Here is a 21,207-nt window from a genome sequence, read left to right as displayed (position 1 = left end):
CTCCAGTGTTGTGATCTTTTTTGTGTTATACACATCTTTGTGCGAACCACACAAACACACACATATACACACACACACACACACACACACATACACACACACACACACACACACACACGCACACACATAGCTCCACACAAACGCTCTTTTCAAACAGAAGCTTGTAACGCACACGATATCAGTCACAGCATATAATGACTACTAAAAATTCCAAATTATATATAATTTTCTTTCAAATAAAAGGAAAATTGAAAGTGAGTTGAATCCAAGCAGCTCTAAAAGATTTTAGAATAGTTCTGCATCCTGAAGGCGCTCCGCCTGTGTTTGCGGTGTTGCTTTGACCATTTAAACATGCTAATTACACAAACACATGTTTAGTGTACTGTCTCTGGAAATATCAACCGTGATTGATCAGCCTTTATTTTTGTATTGTAGACGTTATTACTAGGCGAAGCAAAATTTGCTGAAATATCCACGACCTAGGCTACAGTAAGAGCGCATGGTTTATCTGTCCATCAGATGCGTGTCAAAGTTGAGTTTGTTACTATAACAACAGTAGATCAAACAATCATTGTACAAAAAAAAAAAAACTTTGTCGATATAACGAGAAAATTAAGTCGTTATAACGAGAAAACAACTCTCGTTATGTCGATATAACGAGAAAATTAAGTCGTTATAACGAGAAAACAACTCTCGTTATGTCGATATAATGAGAAAATTAAGTCGTTATAACGAGAAAACAACTCTCGTTATGTCGATATAATGAGAAAATTAAGTCGTTATAACGAGAAAACAACTCTCGTTATGTCGATATAACGAGAAAATTAAGTCGTTATAACGAGAAAACAACTCTCGTTATGTCGATATAACGAGAAAATTAAGTCGTTATAACGAGAAAACAACTCTCGTTATGTCGATATAACGAGAAAATTAAGTCGTTATAACGAGAAAACAACTCTCGTTATGTCGTTATAACGAGAAAACAATTCTCGTTATATCTATATAACGAGAAAACAAGAAGGAAAAAATAAAATAATGCATGGCCGCTTAGAACTTCCGTACCTCAGCTTGCATTGCATCCACAGCATTAACAGCTTGAATACTGGACTAGCTTTAATAATTGCATCTTTGTTAGCCTTTGCAATGGTTTTATGCTGAAACGGAAAATTACATGAAGCAATTCTATCATGTCCAATGTGGTTTAAGCCCATGAATACATTCTTCTTCTTCATGTCCCATAAATACATGTTAACTGCCTGTTACTTTGTAAAACATCAACAACTTCGAGGTCCTTCCTCTCTCTGTGCTTCCACTCCGCCTCTTCCGGAAGCGCTCATGGCGCGCTGACGTCGGTGAGGAAGGCGTTGCGGTCCGCGTGAGCTACAGAACGAGCGAAGGGAATCAAGATGGCGGACCTCGAAGACGTTACGCTGGACGGGAGGCCGCTCCATTCGCTCCGGGTGGCGGATTTGAAGGCGGCATTGGAAGAGAGAGGGCTTCCGAAAAGCGGGCAGAAGAATGCTCTCATCAAGAGGCTCAAAGGGGTGAGTGGGAGTTGCAGGATTCTCGGCTCCGCAGAGTCCGAGGACCGTGATTCGGAGGCCGAGCGTCTGTGGTGTCTCGCTAGCTGCTAGCGCGCACTAGCTGGGGTGCTCATCCAGTGTGTAGTGTGTCATCATGTCCCCCCGCTGTTGCCTGTGTGTGTGAGTGACGTGCAAAAGCGCCGTTTATTTTCCTTGCATGTGAGTTTTGGGAGGGCGCAGACGTCGTGGAGGGTTCGGGGCAATGCGGTTGTGTTTACAAGTCTCTGGATGGATGGGAACTGGGATTTTTTTTTTTTTAAGTTGTCGGCGGGCTCGCGCTTTGTTAGTGCATAAGGTGTTAGGGGGGTGGGGGTTATGAAACGGGGACGCGCTTATTAAAAGTCTCCAAAAAAAATTAAGTTTTTGAAAGATTAAACGCCTCTTATCCCTTGAATGTCATGTGCTTTTGTTGAAATAAACACTGAAATCGCATCGCGGTTGCTTTGCGTCGGTGGGAGGATTTGATTGATTGATGTGCCGAGCGCCGCAGCTGCTTTGAAGTTTGAGCTGAAGTTACTGTTACTGAACGGATGTAAACAAATCTCTGTCTATCACTGTCTTGATTAGGTTCTTATTTAGTGCACTTGCTTGGTTTGTACATAATGAAATTATCAGGAGTAAATCCATATGTATGTTTCTATTATGATCATCAAATAATCAATGAATAAGTACATGTTTTCTATGTGACCCTGGACCACAAAACCAGTCTTAATTAGCACGGCCAACAATACATTGTATGGGTCAAAAGTATCGATTTTTTTTTAATGCCAAAAATCATTAGGTTATTAATTGAAGATATTTTGTTAATTACCTACTGTAAATTTATCAAAACTTAATTTTTGATTAGTAATATGCATTGCAAAGATAATAATTTGGACAACTTTAAAGTAGGCCTGTCGTGATAATTAAATAACCGTGTAATCGCGATTATTTGATATAACCGCGTTTGTTTCAGATAACCGCGATTATTGTGCTTTACGACACAAGGGGGAGTCATACACCAAAAGAAACAGAAGAGCACCAGTTTGCTTTTCATGCACTGTATAGCCTATACAGGGCTCCAGACTCATTCTTCCCACTGGTCGCTCTTTTGCAACTAACTTTCTCAGCTGGTCGCACGAGCACATGATTTGGTCGAAATATTTTTTTTATTTTTTTGCGCTACAACATGGGATTATTCAATGCATGCTGATTAACTTTTATCCTAGTTTATAGATATGGAAACGAAAGTGGTTAACATTCAACCCGTTCTTTATCATCAGTAGTATTATTTGTGATTTGAATTTTGTGAATGGAAGTTTCTCTTTTGCTGTGTTAAGCCTCGGGCTTCGGATGCTTTCACTTTCGAATTTGAGATCTTGTTGTCACTGTTTTGCTTGCATACATCTATGCACCTTTCGTTTTTTTAAGACTAAAACAAAAGATGGATTCATTGTTATTCTTAATTAAAAAGCACAACAACAATAAATCAGTAAGATACAATGACAAATTAGCTTACAAAACGTTTATTAACAAAAACGAATAAGATGAGGCATGGCACACACCACATGCTGTATTATATATACCGACTAATAAATTACAGAACGTTTAGCAAACACTGAGGAATCAAATAAATAAATAAATAAAAGAGAGCCTCCATAGCGTAATGTGAGGTAAACAGCAAAGATAACAAGTTTTTCAAAAATGGAAAAACAAAAAGAAAAGTAAAACTAACGGTGACCGTGCTTGCATGTTTTTTTCCCCCCACAAGAATACCAGCATGTTCACATTCTCTGGTTTAAGAAGCGGTCTTTTACTTGACTTTCGCTTGAAAACCATCCATCGTTTCCTCAATATCCGCGTCATTTTTGCAGCGCTCGTCCTGACGTGGCAAGTAAACTCTCTAAGCGCTGTTTCGTTATGCTTTCAGTTTCGTTTGCCGTTTGATGTTTCTCATATGCAACAGAAATTGCAGCGCTTATGAGTTGACCAACGCGGTGCGACCACACACAAAATTTAGTCACATCGGCAGAAAAAATGGTCGCAGTCTGGAGCCCTGCTATATCATCTGAAGCCATTCTATATCTTAATGTGAGGGGCAGAATTTAGGTTTACAGAAACTCACCTTCCTTCTGCTGCAACTGTCAGTCACTAGGGCCTTTCGCACCGCTTTAGTTCCAGAACTAAATGGACAGTACTAAAGTACTGGGACGGTTTTGCGCGAACTATTTCCCAGTACCATTTAAAGGGTTGCATTCGCACCGAGAGTGTGTACTAAGAAGTGACATAAGCCGGTCGACAGTGACGTCATTTGTGCGCGGCGTTCAACAACAGAAACAAAGAAGAACAACATTAACAACAGGAGGATGGAGGACGCTGTGATCGGAACTGTGTTTTTGTTGTGTCTCGAAAGTCGACGTATACATAAAGCGATTGAAAGAAAGGAAAGGAGGACTAAGAATCTCCAACGACAACTGGCAGTGCTACATTTGCTACAAGTGCCTGCACTTCAGCGTCCGTCCATCTATCGCTATTCTCCATACTTGCGAAATAAGTTGACACATGTTTACAGTATGTTTACACAGCGTTTTAAATCATGGCAGGTGAGGGCGTTTTTATACGCGTTTGGCCAATCAATGTCTACTTGCGTCACGATTAGTACCAGTTGTGCTGGTTAGACCCTGCTCCGGAGTAGGAGCTAATTTGGTTCTCGAAAAAGGCAGTCCGGTACTAAAATCACACCCAGTGCGCCAAAAAGTGGGTAGTTCCACAATTAGTTCTGGTACTATGAAAACGTCCCCGCAGTGCGAAAGGCCCTAATCGCCACTTAGCATTCAAACAGCACGTCACGTTCAGTTATGACAGTCAGCACGGTAAAACTCTCTCTCCAAGATGATATATTCCCATTATAATACTTTAAGTTTAAGGAAGGAAGGAATTATCACAAACAGAAAGATTATTAGAAGCCTTTCTTTTTCTCATGATTTATATCTTATATTCATGAATGTATTTTGTAAGAATACAAATAGTTAACAGAATAAACATGTTTAAAATGTATAATGTGCACCAAATATTTTATTTTTCAAGATATTGTTTTTGCTGCTAAATTATACAGTCAGATAGTTTAATTTCATAGCTTATATATTTTTATTCAAATGTAGTTTTTCTCTGTAATGAGGAAGTGAGTATTTAGTGGATTGTGTTTAACAAAGGGTTTAAAAGAGTGACCATTAGTTCCACAAACACAGTATTGATATTTTGTAGTGGTGTAGAAAAAAAGTAGTGCTGGTGTTGGATCGGTATTGGCCAATTCTTAGAATTTGGAATACTCTATATAATCGCACACTGCAAAATAATAACTCAGGAAGATTAAAAGATAACATCATAATTATTTACTGAACCCTTAAATTAATCACAATTATATAATGAAAGCCCTAAAACAGACAATTAATCGTAATAACCGTGACTATATTTAGACAATTAATCGTCAGCCAAATTTTGTAATCATGACAGCCCTACTTTAAAGGTGATTTTCTCAATATTTTGATTAGGGCTGGGTATTGAGTTCGATACTTTTTAGGCACCGACCTAATTGCCTCGATACCATCGAGTATCGAAAAACGTCTCATCGTTCGGTACCAAATTTCGACACATAAGGGGTTAATCTCATCAGCGTCAGTGAGCCAATAAGCCTGCAACACACGACTGATCGATCAGTGTTTGACATTCGTGAGAGCGATTCGAAAGCGCACGGAGCAGTCTGCTCTCTTAGCTCTCGTGGTACTGTAATACACCGACCGGTCTGCACAGTCGGTCCGCGTCAAGTCGAACACACCTACTAGTAGTGGTTAAATGGATCGTAGTTGATCCGTACGGACCAAGCCCCACAGTTCGGCACGCATGTGATCTGCGGATTAATCGCAAAGTTTAACCATACTAGAGTATAAGTTTATAATTTTTGTATTTACACAAGCAAGCGAATTTTAAACAATTCCAGAGAGAAAAGATGAAAGGGAACTCGATTTGTTACTCGCGCACTGTTTTGTACGTGCACAGCCGCACACGCATTTCAGATGGCGCACGAACACCGAACTGAATCCTCTTCTGAGTCCTCTGAACAGACACATACACAAAATACCTATCTCAACATCATTAAGGTAAACGCAGTCAGTTATGTCTCAAGTGAATGAAAACAGCTGAGAAAGAAATCGGATGTGATGCACTGTAAAAAAAATTCCGTAAAATTTACGGTAAAAAATCGGCAGCTGTGGTTACCGGAATTTTACCGTAAAAAATACGGTAGCAACGTTTTAGGTTTTACGGTTTTAACTTAAATTTACAGTTAAATACCGTAATTTCATTAACTGATATAATGTTAATATACCAACCTACTGAAGTACTGAAATCTGTTTTGTACCTTTGTAATACACTGATAACCACCAAATGCAGGTGGTGATGAGAAAGTCACATGATGAATCAAAGCCCATCACAAGCAGCTTTTAAATAATAACATATATAGAAGGTGCACTGTGTCATTCACACAAATGCTAAACACCATCATGGTAACACACATGACACTGAAATAATGCAATAAACATTCGTTTAACAACATTAGGTGTAACACACAACCCTAATATACAAAACTGATAAGAAAAAACTAAGAAGGAACATAGTTATTTCAACAAAACAACATCAAATTTGAAATGTAACGCAGGGAATTCTGGGAATGTCAATTTACGGTTATTCACTGTAAATTATACAGTATTTTTCACTTCCAAAAACGGTATACTACCGTAAAATTTATGTCCAATACATGTAATGTCCAATACATTTTTTCACCGTATATAGTAGGGGAATTTACCGTTAACCATTTAACAGGTTTTTACTGTAGCATTTTTACAGTCTTTTACCGTTAAATTGACGGTCATTTTTTACAGTGTGTGTATCATATCGGATCCGTGCATCAGGTCTTAAAGGGACAGTGGCCTATAAATACTGCTGCTGTCATTAATGATCATCATACAATAAAACAGCTGTGATAAAAATCTATATTTAATTTATACAGTGAACACTATGCAGTGTTATTTTCCCTAATTATTACATTTCTGTATTTGAATACTACCAACCTTATTTTATTTGTAACATATTCTGTTGTATTTATCTATGCTTGTAATTTGTGTATTTGTTCTTATTTTTACTGGCTGTTCTCTCGTCTCTTTAATCATGTTTAAACTTTCTTAGTTAATCTAGTAGTATTTGCTGTGGTATCAAAGAAGTACTTCGCTTTAAGTAATAAGTGGAAAGCAAGTTAAATTGAAATATTTTTATTTTCTTGCTGATCCGAAAAATGATCCGATCCGTGGGTCAAAAACCGTAATGTGATCCGATTTGTGATCGGTTGAACCACTACCTACTAGTTTACACCGGTTACACTCAAAGATGTGGCGAACACGTGAGGCTGTAGTGTGAATGCGTCCCAGCCCCCATAGATGTAAGGCTACATTTACACTGGTGCGTTTATGTTTTAAAATGAAAACGATCCTCGTCATATTAGCGTTTCCACTGCATTTCAAGCCGGTTTTCTACTATCTCCGACAAGCGACAGACCGGTCATTCAGTCATTCATTTCCAATGTAGAGTAGCGCGGGAGCTGCGTGGAGTAGTGCTGGGCGGTATGACCAAATATTTATATCACGGTATTTTTCAAAATTATCCCGGTTTCACGGTACATGACAGTATTTTTTTTTTCATGCATGACCGGGTGTTAACCATATTTTCTACTGATTGAGAGAGGAACTACTGCAGTATATTGACTTAGAATGCCCTATTTTACTGTCATGATTAGGGAATATTGTCAAAAAATAGCACTCTAAATAGTGACTAAGCACGACCACTTTTAATACGTTAACCAGGAGTCACTCTCAATTATAATCGTGGCATCGTCTGATAAAATCACTGACGAGTTGCGCAAACCCACGTTCATATTCGCGCGATTTTTTGCACAGCTCGTCAGTGAACAACGGCTCTGTGTAGTTAATGCTGCTCAATGTGAAAGCCAGCAGGTGATAGAGATTTACCGCTGATTACAGAACTGGCTTTCTGACAAGATGCGCGTTAAATATCGCATGCGATTTATCGTGGAGCCCTGATCTACACTAAAGATCGGCTATGTGGTTGTTTTGCATATTCTATGGGAAAAAGCCGCTAAAAGGGTCTGAAAGTTGCTAAAGTCGCGCTCATGTGTGTGAGACGCGGGAGCTGATGGCATGGGGCGGTGGATATTTGTGGCGGTCAATGTGGATATTGTGGATGAGTTCTTCTGTGTCATCACGTTCTATTAGTTCTACAGCTTCAGTTTCAGAACTTTCACGTTTAGTAACACATACAGCTGTTCCCTCACCACGGTGCAACAGCGAAAAGGGACCCCTTTCAAACAGTGTCGCTTTCTGAACGTTGTTTAAGCGACATACTTAAACAAAAATACCGGTATTGCAGTATTTTAAAAGTTCATATCATAACAAAAATAAACACCGGTATGAACCGGTATACTGCCCAGCACTAGCGTGGAGTTCCGGTCATATGCAAATGTCTGTTCACGTTACACGACCGAAAGCGTGTGTTATGTGACCATTCATGCAAACTGTAGCATCATGCTACATAAGACAATAAATATTTATATTTCGCTTTTACTCAAAACTCACTTTAAACCACCATCGAGTGTTTGTAATAACTTCCGATTGCAGTCTAATGTGTGTTTTGGCCATGTAATGTTGCTGAAATTAAATGTTATAAAACCAAAGTTTTTTTTTTTTTTTAGATAATGTAATCTTTTTAATTTATTTCATAAAACTGGTATCAAAAAAAGTATCGTTCAGGAACTGGTATCAAAATCAAGGTATCGGTATCGAAAATTTTTGAACGATACCCAGCCCTAATTTGAATTGTTTTGCACCCTCAGATTCCATATATTCAAATGTTTGTGTCTCAGCCAAATATTGTCATATCCTAATAAACCATACTGCAAAGAAAAGCTTATTTATTCAGTTTTCAGATGATGTATAAATCTCAGGTTTTGTGGTCCTGGGTCACATTTGTATGCTAATTCATTCTTACATCATTCACTCTGATCCATACAAACATGAAATATGAATGAATAATCAACTTATTATGTTAGCATCTATTAAGTTAAGTAATATAATCAACGCTGTCTGCTGTCCAGTTCCAGGTATTTCACTTACCTTTGCTGCAAAGAATGTTTAAGTATTTGGCGTCGATAATGAAGTATGTTTTTCTGTCGTTCTGCATGTACAACAGGCTCTCATGTTGGAGAACCTTCAGAAAACCTCCACTCATCACATTGGCCTGCAGCCTAATTCCCGGGTGAGCTGAACTGCGATGTTTTACAGTAGGAATAAGCGTGTTACTGTGTGTTCTTGTGTGGATGGCTTAACTGCTCTAAAACAACTGTACCATTTTTGGATTACATGTGTGTTTATTTAGATTGGGGAGGAAATGAGTCAGAACAGCTTCATTAAACAGTACCTGGCCAAACAGCAAGAGCTTCTGAGGCAGCGTTTGGAGAGGGAAGCACGAGAGGCAGCTGAAACTGATGGTGAGTATCAGATGATAGTGCAAATAGTGTTTTTTTTCTTTTCTTTCTTGAAGCTGAATGTGTGTTATCTTGTTAACCAGCATAAATGCTGCATCCTTGTGTAGTAGTAAAGGTGAAATATGGAAACACTGTCATTTACAAGTGATCTCAACATATGCTATTTTTTTTTGGTTAATGTGCATTCTTTTTATATCTAGGCATTACATGGGGATGACAATTTTTGACAAATAAAAATTGTTGTTAAAAAAAAAGATGTGCAAAATCTGTTTTGATTTGCCAGCTAGCCCTCCCTTGATTCTTCTTACAGTTGCACTACATAGTTATTATACAAAGGGTTTTTGAGCATTGAGTGTTTTGTTAGATGATGATGAATACACTTTGAGATATATCTTCTATAATTTTAAAATAAGTGTACTAACAAAAGCATTGAACTCCTGATGTACGCGTCACGTGGTAAAATGCAAATCTGCCTCAATTTACTTGTATATTTATATATTTTTTTAAAAAGTTAAACATTCACTTTTTGTAAAATGGGTAATTATGAATTTGTATAAAATGTAAAAAGAAAAAAAAATATATATATATATATACAGTACAAGTACAGAAACTGAATAATCACATCTAAAATAACATTTCCATATTCTTCAGTGTTGCACCTTGATTTTTCATAGCCATTTTGATAACCACTGCATTTTAATCATGAATCGATCAAAAAAAAAAGATTATACACACGTGTAGCATGTGCAATGTTTGATTGAAATTAGACTGTATAATTTAAAAATGTGAAGCAAAAACAGAATGGTTTGAATTTAGCTTTGTGAAACTATGCTACATAAAACACCTGCATGAAACAGAAACAGCAGAGGGGCTGAATGACACGCAGATTCATTCTATATATATATATAAAGAGAGAGATAGATAGATAGTATAGTATTTCAGTCTGGCGAGTAAACAGAAAAATATACTAGCCAATGGCGATTCAATTGCCAAGGTGTCCATAGAGGGTTGACGGTATAAAAACAGTTTGTGCTGCACTGTATTTGTTTTGTCCTATCGTATCATATGTTGTTGCCTCATTAAAAAATATGCTATACATTTAAAAGAAATGTATTTAAATTTTATAGTATATACTTAAATATAAATACATTCATGAATGTTTTTAATAAATGGATTTTATAATAATACAAATAGCAATGTGTAACATTTTACCATATTTAGTGCAACACTTTTATTTGTTCCCCACAAAATAGTTTTTTCACTAAATGTTTGGATTTCTAAAATTAATGTGCACTGATTTTTCTAGAATAACTTTTGCTGCCGAATTATCCACTAACCTAGTTTATGATAATTTTTTGTCATAGATTATAAATATACATAGGCCTATATTTTTTCATATTTGTTAATTTTATTTTTCTTTATAATGAAGTAGTCTGTATCTAGTAGATTGTGAAAATGATTATCAGTTCCACACACAGAGATATATAAATTCTACGTTTAATCTACGAAAAATTTTCGAAAAAAACTTCACTGGTATCGGATCGGTATCTGTATCGGCCAATACCAAACCCTAGGTATCGGAATTGGTATCGGAGGTGAAAAAGGCGGAGCGGAGCATCCCTAGTTGTAAACAAAGCAGTGCTGTGCGTATTAGCACTAATTTAAATGCATTATACCGAGCCAAGATGAAAAAAAAAACACCATGTAAACTTTTCTGAAAACAGTCAATTCCCCTCAGAAACACATCCATATAAAATTCAATATTTTTCCCCTATATTTCGCAGTGATCTTGCTCTGCCTGCTACAGTATATTCTCCTCTTTGCATTCATCTTCAGCGTCGCAGGCCTGTTAATGGCCGTTTACAGACTAAATATAATATTAACGTAATATTTCCACACAAGTTACATTTTGAAAAAAAATATTGCGTTGCAGTTTGTGTGCAAGCACAGAACGGAGATAGTCTGAAAAATTCGGTGGATCTCTTCTCCACTGTATAAGTTAAATATAGATTAATCATTGTTAAAGCTACAAAGTTACTCACCAAGACGGGTATTTTGACATACTTTTGTATGTATTTGTCCGTTCAAACGCAAGAAAGATGTGGAAAGAAACTCGGGGCTTGGGTGTCAGAGACACAGCTGTCTGTGCGCGCGCTGTACAAACAGAACAGCTTGTGAGTACTGAATGGCGTTGTCTTTCGTGCCTTGCTGGAATGCTTTTAAGTTGCTTGAATTTTTTAATTAGCAAGGCTTAAAAACAGATACAAATGATAAACTTTGTTTAATGACGCGGCAGTGGCCCAAATCTGTCAACTGTCCTGAGCGTCTTTCACGCTGGCCTCGTCCATCGGGCAGTCAGTATTGTCGAGCCCTGATATATTTATTTATTTATATATATATATATATATATATATCACACACACACACACACATATATATACACATTGTTGTCATGGTTTATATATTTGATTTATTTATTTTTAAGGAACCGACCATGAAGACCACACAGAGGCCAATGACACTATTTGTGCTGCCCCTAACCAGGTTAGAAATCATATCAATCCTCTGCTTCTACAGTGTTTGTTCTGGGCTGGACCACAAAATTTGTATTTTATTTTTAGTAATGCAAGGTAAGGCTAAATGTTATTTATTTAGATATTTTATGCATTTTCCTGATTGTCTTTACTTTGGATAAAAAATAAAAAATAAACTTTTGGGGCCTGAACGTAACCTTCTGTGTCCAACACGTATATTTCCACCAGGATGTTGCTCCCTCCTTAGTTGACCAACACAAAGGAGGTACAGCAGTGGCTGGGGGATTTGGGGTAACTGCGAGTGAGAGTGATGAGCTCAGAGAAAAAGAAATGCCTGGGCAGCCGTCCCCCTCTGCACCTGCCCAGCCTAGCGCAATAGCCTCTTTGTCGGTGCGGGTTGTTGGTGAAAGAGGACCAACATCAAGCCATGTACCGGCTGACAGTGATGATGACAGTGAAGGCGGGGATGACAATGATGATGAGGAGGAGGAGTGGAACCCCAGTGCTAAACGGAGTCGTAGAGCACAGCCTCCAAAAAGCCAGCCGGTGAGGGAAAGATCTGGTGGCTCGCAGCAACAGCAGCAGCCGCCCCCCCAACACATACCTTTACTATCACAGCAGCTCAGACAGCCCACTCCTCCCCCATCCCCTCCTCCTGAACTCTCTTTTCCACTCCCAGACACCCCTAAACAGAGCCCCCCTAGTCCCGGAGAGCCCCCATCTAGGCAGCGTATATCTAGCTCTTCGAGCTCTGGGAGTTCCAGTAGTGACAGTTGTAGCAGTAGCCCTGAACCAGCAGGCGACTCCACAGAACGCAGACCAGGCCCACTGACCTTACTGGCGCGCAAGATGGCGTCTGAGGGAGCTTTCTCTGGTGCAGGAAAGCGTGATAAGGAGGGAATGGATGGACCGAGAAGCCACCATGAGGGAGTTGTGTCTGCAATTACTCACACAGCTAATGCAGCGTCAGTTTTGTCATACCCTAGTTTAGTGATCTCCAACCAAAGTGTTAGTGTCGTTAGAACAGCGGTGGTGGAAGAGAGTGATGGTATGAAGCAGGATGAGGGTAGCCATCTTTTATGGGAGCAAGAAAACAAAAAGAGGGAAAGGCAACGAGAACAAGAAAGGCTGAAAGCCCTAGAAAAGGAGAGAGAGGAAAAGAAGGCATTGGAAGAAGAGCGAGCACGAGTTTTGGAATGGGAAAGACAGGAACGAGAAGAAGCTCTGAAACGGGAGAGGGAGAGAGCTTTACAGCGAGAAAGGGAAGAGAAAGAAAAGGCCTTACAGTGGGAGAGGGAAGAGAGGGAGAAGCTTGAAAGAGAACAAGCTTTGGAAAGAGAACGACTCGAGAGAGAACAAGCTCTGGAACGAGAGAAGCAAGAAAAGGAGAGACTGGAAAGAGAGAGACAGGAAGCTTTAGAGCGGGAGAGATTGGAGAGAGAGAGGCTTGAGAAAGAAAGACAAGAAAGAGAAAAAGCCTTGGAGAGGGAAAGACTCAAGAAAGAAAAACTAGAACTAGCTCTAGAGAGGGAGAGATTAGAGCGAGAGAGGCTTGAAAAGGAAAGACTAGAAAGAGAACACGCTCTAGAAAGGAAGAGATTGGAGAGAGAGCGGCTCGAGAAGGAAAGACAAGAACGAGAACAAGCTCTAGAGAGGGAAAGGTTGGAGAGAGAGCGGCTTGAGAAAGAAAGAATAGAACGAGAACTAACTCTAGAGAGGGAAAGGTTGGAGAGAGAGAGGCTTGAGAATGAAAGACTAGAACGAGAACAAGCTCTTGAGAGGGAAAGGTTGGAGAGAGAGAGGTTTGAGAAAGAAAGACTAGAACGAGAACAAGCTCTTGAGAGGGAAAGGCTGGAGAGAGAGAGGCTTGAGAAAGAAAGACAAGAACAAGCTTTAGAGAGGGAGCGATTGGAAAAAGAGCGGCTTGAGAAGGAAAAGCAGGAACGAGAGAAGCAAGAAAAAGAACATGCTCTAGAGAGGGAGAGGCAGGAGAAAGAAAGGCTAGAAAGAGAGCAAGCTTTGGAGAGAGAGAGACTGGAAAGAGAAGCTGCATTGGAGAAAGAGAGACAAGAAATTGAAAGGGCCAAAGAACAGCAAAGGCTGGAGAAAGAGAGGGCTGAAAAAGAAAGACATGAAAGAGAAGCCACTCTGGAATGCAAGAGGCAAGAGCGAGAAAGGCATGAGAAAGAGAAAGCTTTGGAAGAGGAACGATTGCAGAAAGAACAAGCTCTTGAGCGTGAGAGAGAAGCACAGAGGAAAGCAGAGGAGGAACGAGAGCGAACTTTGGAAAAAGAGAAAGAGGAGCAGGAGAGGGCTTTAAAAGAAGAGCAGCAGAGAGCCTTGGAGGAAAGGGAAATACTTTTGGAGCAAAAAAGAGTGCAGGAGGAAAAAGAAAAGGCTTTGAAGCTTGAAAAAGAGGAGGAACATGAGAAAAAAAGAGAAAGCCGTCTTCCTCCGTGGAAGCGTGGTCGTGATATCGGTGGTCTCTCCTATCCAGCGGCCCATCCTGCTTCTCTGGAGAGTCCAACGGAGAAGCCAGATGAGAGCGAGACTGGTGAACCTCAGAGCAGTGGCAAAGATGCTCAATCTACAGAGCCTGTCCCACAACAGTCACCCACATTTGCAACACCACTATCCGCTCAATCTTCTTCAAAGAAGTCCCGCTTCCTCAGAGATGCTCCTGTGACAACTCCTCTCCCTTCCTCTCCGACTTCTGTGCTGAAGAGACCTCGTACTTTCTCAGACAGCCCCATGCCACAAGCCCCCTCAATTCCATTAGCATCTAAGCCTGAGGAAAAAGATGCCTCTCAGGCTCATCAAACATCAGTCATTGCTTCAGCCTCCAATGAGCTTGAGAGCAAGACCCCCGAGGTGCCTGCCAAACAACATGCACCACAAGAGGAAGAGAAGATGAAGACGTCAGAGGATAGTGAGGCAAGCAAAGATATTAAACATAAGACACTCAGAAGAGTGGAGGATGAGGAGAAACCTCTTTCAGAGGAGAAGAAAAGAGGAAGAGAAAGAGAAAAGAAGCAGGTGGAGAAGAAAGAAAGAAAATCATCATCCTCCAGCGACGACTCCTCATCCAACTCGGATTCTGGGTCTTCATCCTCCTCACGCTCCTCCAGTTCATCATCATCATCAGAGGAGAAAAGTCATTCCACTTCAGGTGGTAGGAAGGTGAGTAGTTCAAAAGTTTATTATCTTTTTGTCAGGCTAACTCACTCTTGCTCTCTTTAAACACATTAGAGACATTGCTCATGGTCATTGTAATCAAGTGTCAGAATTCATCTATAATTACATGCTCCTCAAAAATAGCTTCAGTGGTAAAATAAGTGGCAGAAGAACATAAGAGCATTAGAGAGCTGGCATACAGGACATAAACTAAGGCCCCGTCCACACGTAGATGCGCTTAACTGTATGCGCAAAAATTTTGTATCGGATTGGCGTTTCGTCCAGATGGATCCGGCATTTTGGGAGAGTGAAACCAATATTTTTTGAAACCGGGTCCCATAGTGGATAAATCTGAAAACGACACCCTTGCGTTTTCGTGTGTACAGCCAATCCGTATATTTTGTGAAACAATGATGTCATCATCCCACGTCTCGCCCCTAGTCAGACACTTCTACGTCACGTAACGGCAACAACATGAACAAACGCTGAACGATTGTCTTTTTATTATCTAACATTAACACAGATTAATAAATGTATAGTTCCATAGTCCAAGTCTTCTCCATTTTTAGTGTATCTCTGTGGCAGAATTACAGTGCCACATACTGGTCTGGCATGTATACTACATCGTTTTGTGTCGGTTTCATGGTTTCGTGTGTACGCAGATATTTCTTGAGACGAGGGGAATAAAAGATCGGATAGGGAAAGCTCTGGCTTTGTGTGGATGTACCCTAAGGCAGAGGTCTCCAAACTCGGTCCTCGAGGGCCGCTATCCTGCAGAGTTTAGCTCCAACCCTAATTAAACACACTTGAACCAGCTAATCAATGTCTTAATAGGCATGCTAGAAAACTCCAGACAGGTTGAGGCAAGTTGGAGCTAAACTCTGCAGGACACCGGCCCTCCAGGACCGAGTTTGGAGACTACTGAACTAATGTATATGGATTGCCTGAGCTATTAAGTTTTATTTTTCAGGTTTCATGACTCTACCTTGCCAGTTCTTTTTTTGTCTCTCTCTCTCCACTGCATGTGTAAATTACATCAAACGTTCAACTTTTTATTCATTTTGCAAGAAGATAAACTTCATACAACTGAGTGAATTCTATACTAAAGTACTACAATGGTGGGTGAACCATTAAAAGAAATGTTCCAGGTTCTATTATCACAAAGAGTACAAACAAATATCCACTTACAATAGGCCCTTTCGCACCGCTTTAGTTCCAGAACTAAACGTACGGTACTAAAGTACTGGGACGATTTTGCGCGAACTATTTCCCAGTACCATTTAAAGGGTTGCATTCGCACCGAGAGTATGTACTAAGAAGTGACGTTAGCCGGTCGACAGCGTCGTCATTAGTGCACGGCGTTCAACAACAGAAACAAAGAAAAACAACATTAACAACAGGAGGATGGAGGACGCTATGATCGGAGCTGTGTTTTGTTGTGTCTCGCGGGTTTCACAGTGTACATGGAAAGTCGACGTATACGTAAAGCGATTGAAAGAAAGGAAAGGAGGACTAAGAATCTCCAACGACAACTGGCAGTGCTACATTTGCTACAAGTGCCTGCACTTCAGCGTCCGTCCATCTATCGCTGTTCTCCATACTTGCGAAATAAGTTGACCTGCTTACAGTATGTTTACACGGCGTTTTAAATCATGGTGGGTGAGGGCGTTTTCATACGCGTTTGGCCAATCAATGTCTACTTACGTCACGATTAGTACCAGTTGTGCTGGTTAGACCCTGCTCTGGAGTAGGAGCTAATTTGGTTCTCGAAAAAGGCAGTCTGATACTAAAATCGCTCCCAGGCGGTGCGAACATGCCGAAAAGTGGGTAGTTCCACAATTAGTTCTGGTACTATGAAAAGGTTCCTGCAGTGCGAAAGGCCCTAATGGCAGTCTATGGGGCCAATTTGGGGCATGTTGCTCCATAGACTTGCGTAATAATAGGGGTGTCTAACGATTCATCGATATGGATCGATACATCGATACGATGTCTGACAATACGATACATCGATGCCACACGTAAAATATCGATATCTGTATAAATCGGTACCTTTATTTTGCCACTGTCCACATTTTCACATAATGCCCGTCTATGCATTACCGCCCAAAGCGTGCATTCTCATTCAAACTCGCGTATCAGGACTCAATATAAGGACTGCCCGAAGGCACAAGATGAGCATAAAAGACGCTTGGGATTGTTTGCGGAACAGTCGAGTGCTGTGTGAAGTTTTCTGCGCACACATCTGAAGTGCTCGCACGCACACAGACAGCCGTGTCTACACCGTGCGAATACTAAATTGAGCTCTCTTCCGCTTTTTTGTGCATGGATGAATAAATAGACAAAATTACATAATGCGCGTTTTGGCGAAAATCCTAGTAAACACAGTCGGTTAGGCATATGTCTTAACGTAAACAGTTAAGAAAGAAAAGGCATGTGTATCAGTAGGCCTATATTAAATCTGTGCTCCGTTCTTAAAGTGAAAGCAAACTAATAATAAATCTAATGCTGTCAAAGAAAAATACAAGTGCTCACTGCTCCTGACTAAATAACCTTTGTGACATCAAAAAATTATTAATCAATATTTAATTTATACAGTGAAGAGTATGCAGTTATTTTACATTTGATTATTACATTTCTGTAGCGTACCTGAAAATTTATTTTAGACTGAGCTGAAAAACCTGAAAAGCACTGTTTATTGAACTTGTGTCTTTGTTGTATTGTATTTATTTTCTGCTATTGCTTGTAATTTGGTTATCTGTAGAAAAGACTTTTAGCACTGAACCCATAGTAGCAGCCAGAATTGTTTTTCCAATTGTTTATTTTCTTTATTATTTGGGAAAAAAAATATATAAATGTGTAGGCCTATTTTTTTTTGTGAATGTCCCAATTGAGGTACAGGATGTGAACATTTCAGATAAATGTTCATATTATGTATTGGCTGCATTTGTGAGTTAATAAAAATGTAGATGGTTGTTTAAAATGGATATATAATATCATAATGTCGATATATCGATCGATATACTCCTGTATCTAATCGTATCGTAGAATTTGAGGTATCGGCAAATATCGTGTTGCTGAGTATGAGAATCGATATCGTATCGTGATGAACCATCCGATTTACACCCCTACGTAATAAGCAGGTCTATTTTATGCTAATTAGGTAACGAGTTGAAATAGGCTTATGTGTTGATACAATTTCACTAGTTGTTTATAATTCACTTATTTTTTTTATTGAATAGCATACTGTTATACATGCAAAATGCATCTGTCTTTTACATGGCCACATTTTTATGCATAACTAACTTCTATCTTCCTCAGTCTAAAGAGGTCCAGAAAGAGTCTTCATCTCAGGCCACAGAAAAAGTTGCGGCTGTAAAGCCTCCTACAGCCCAACGCAAAAAACGAGTCTTCACAGAGCAGGAGGAAAAACACACGGGCAATGAGGATGTCATCCAAACCAAGGTTAGCAAGCAGCCAAAAACATGCATTAAATTTTTTTTTTTATAAAAAGTGAATTTGGTTCTAACACTCTGACTAGTCACAGTGTTTATTACCCTTATGCTAATTTAATTGGCTTAGTCTGTGCAAGAAAGTAAACAAACATTTTTATATACTCTACTTTTTATTATACATTTTAGAAACACTGCCTTGAACTACAAGATGAGAAAGTAACAAGGGGAAGAAAGGACGATATTGAAGAGGATGACACTAACAAAGACACTACCAGGTCTGTCTATGTTCTACTTTGATTATATTTGTACACCAGAAATCAGGGATTGAATGAAAACATTACTAATGAAGTTAAAAAGGGATGGATATCCAAGCAGGGATAAAATATGGTGATTATGATGTGGGTTAAGATTAGGGCTGCACGATTAATTGAATGCGATTGTCATGCGCATCTCGTCAGTAAAGCCGGTTCTGTGATTAGTAGTAAATCTCCAGCACATGCTTTCAGATGGAGCAGCATTTACTACAGAGCCGTAGTTCACTGACAAGCTACGCAAACAGCTTTTATAAATCGCAGAATGATTTTTTTCGATTTCATAATCATGCGATTAAATCGTCTGCGATTATGAATGCGATTTTGCGTAGCTTGTCAGTGAACTATGACTCTAGTAAATGCTGCTCCCTCTGAAAGCACGTGAAAATACCACATTTAATAGTGTTTTTACTCCAAACTCACTTCATAACGTCAGTCGAGTGTTTGAAATAAATCCTTCTGTGAGATTATGTGGTTTCTTACAAAGAATAAGGCACGCAACATATTTCATAGTATTCTAAGCAGTGATAAAGGCTATGTAGATTAATATTGCATTATTATATACTTTATTATAGTAAAAATTATAATAAGACTAACTCAAATAAACCATATATCGTCATAGTCGTGTGTTTATTAGTCACATTGAATTAGGGCTGGGTGATATAGCTAAAAAATTTATAAACGATATAATGTTTCGTATCGATAACTATTTAAATTTTTTTATAACCTTTTTTAAAACAAAGCGCAATAGAATTTTTTTTTTTAATTTAACCACTGTATTTTTTTAATTAACCCAATTTATTGAGACAACAATTTTTTTTTTTTTTTAACAGTCAAACACACAATAAAAATTAAATGCATCTAATTTCTACTGTTTTATATGCAGATTAAATAGGTCTTAAATTCGGCATGAAACGGAAGATTCAGTCGGCGATTGTCTTTTCTTCTCTACTGTGACGTATATCCGAGTGAAATGGCATCTGAAATGAGAGGGCGGGACTTGATTTCATCCTTCGGGAATTGATTGGATCGTTGGAAGTTGGGGCGTTGCTAACAAAATGGAGGCAGATCTGAATGCCAGTTTGCAGTTAGTTATGGAGGGACACCCAAGCATGAATAAATGTTTTATTTATTAAGGATGACAATGACGATCAATAGCACAAAACATGCCTAAACAGCGTGCAAGAGAGACTGCCTGAATGACTGAGTGCGTCCTCCAACAGGTTAAGTTATATTCATGAAAAAATTTAGTTTGTGATGTCCTAAGAGTAATGTTGTCGTAATATCCTAATATCTTTTCAATGTTTAGGGGTAACGTACTCCCTCATGCCTAGTATCAGTGCTATAAAGTGAAGCTTCAGCTTTTCCCTGTCGTTTATCCCAGCGTTTACCCCTCATGTCACTAGCTCCGCCCTTGCGCCATATCTCGTGACCGGAAGAGAAGATGAGTTGTTTTGAGGGGGAGGGGAGGTTAACGTTTTTACTTAAAGATTACGAGGGCACATGAATTAAAAAAAATTATGAAGTGCACGGATAAATTGTTTCTAATAAACACTACAGTATTCCATTAAAGGGGTCATATGATGCCGCTAAAAATAACATTATTTTGTGTATTTGGTGTCATGAAATGTGTTTATGCGGTTTAAGGTTAAAAAACACATTATTTTCCACATACTGTACATTATTGTTTCTCATCTATGCCCCGCCTTTCTGAAACGCGTTGATTTTTTACAAAGCTCATCGTTCTAAAAAAGCGAGGTGTGCTGTGATTGGCCAGCTATCAAGTGCGTTGTGATTGGCCGAATACCTCAAGCATGTGATGTAAATTATACGCCCCTTACCATGTTGTGATGATGCCCTGTCAGGCCGGAGCGATGATTCAAAAACGATACGATACATCGATGCCACACGTAAAATATCGATATCTGTATAAATAGGCACCTTTACTTTGGCACTGTCCACATTTTCACATAATGTTCGTCTATGCATTACCGCCAACGTGTGCATTCTCGTTCAAACTCGCGTATCAGGACTCAATATAAGAACTGCCCGAAGGCATAAGGTGAGCATAAAAGACGCTTGGGATTGTTTGCGGAACAGTCGAGTGCTGTGTGAAGTTTGAATTGTTTTGAGGGGAGGGGAGGTTAATGTTTTTAATTAAAGATTACGAGGGCACATGAATTAAAAAAAAAAAATTATGAAGTGCACGGATAAATTGTTTATAATAAACACTACAGTGTTCCATTAAAGGGGTCATATGATGCTGCTAAAAAGAACATTATTTTGTGTATTTGGTGTCATGAAATGTGTTTATGCGGTTTAATGTTAAAAAAAAACATTATTTTACACATACTGTACATTATTGTTTCTCCTCTATCCCCCGCCTTTCGGAAACGCGTCGATTTTTACAAAGCTCATCGTTCTAAAAAAGCGAGGTGTGCTGTGATTGGCCAGCTATCCAGTGCGTTGTGATTGGCCGAATACCTCAAGCGCGTGATGTAAATTATACGCCCCTTACCATATTGTGATGATGCCCTGTCAGGCCGGAGCGATGATTCAAAAACA

General features: G+C 39.2%; 1 protein-coding gene across 4 annotated transcripts in view; it reads left to right on the top strand.

Moving 5' to 3' along the window:
- The first annotated feature begins 1,266 nt into the window (after positions 1 to 1,266).
- The window catches only part of LOC107591382 (apoptotic chromatin condensation inducer in the nucleus-like), a 30,870-nt gene continuing 10,929 nt past the window's right edge, over positions 1,267 to 21,207 (top strand). Inside the window, exons 1-8 of one of the 4 annotated variants that reach the window (XM_016280544.1) lie at positions 1,267 to 1,544; positions 8,877 to 8,942; positions 9,063 to 9,174; positions 11,657 to 11,715; positions 11,934 to 13,381; positions 13,571 to 14,885; positions 18,198 to 18,341; positions 18,518 to 18,606. In XM_016280544.1, coding sequence (XP_016136030.1) covers positions 1,407 to 1,544; positions 8,877 to 8,942; positions 9,063 to 9,174; positions 11,657 to 11,715; positions 11,934 to 13,381; positions 13,571 to 14,885; positions 18,198 to 18,341; positions 18,518 to 18,606 — 3,371 coding nt within the window. In that variant the 5' untranslated portion in view covers positions 1,267 to 1,406. Of the gene's footprint in view, positions 1,545 to 8,876; positions 8,943 to 9,062; positions 9,175 to 11,656; positions 11,716 to 11,933; positions 14,886 to 18,197; positions 18,342 to 18,517; positions 18,607 to 21,207 lie in introns of all 4 variants that reach the window. The other 3 variants (XM_016280543.1, XM_016280542.1, XM_016280541.1) reach the window with 3 other exon arrangements.

This window comes from Sinocyclocheilus grahami, unplaced genomic scaffold, assembly GCF_001515645.1.
Source record: "Sinocyclocheilus grahami isolate Dianchi unplaced genomic scaffold, SAMN03320097.WGS_v1.1 scaffold141.1, whole genome shotgun sequence".
In the NCBI taxonomy this organism is placed as follows: domain Eukaryota; kingdom Metazoa; phylum Chordata; class Actinopteri; order Cypriniformes; family Cyprinidae; genus Sinocyclocheilus; species Sinocyclocheilus grahami.
The sequence above is the reverse complement of the archived record's forward strand: the minus strand, read 5'-3'. Positions and strand labels throughout refer to the sequence as shown.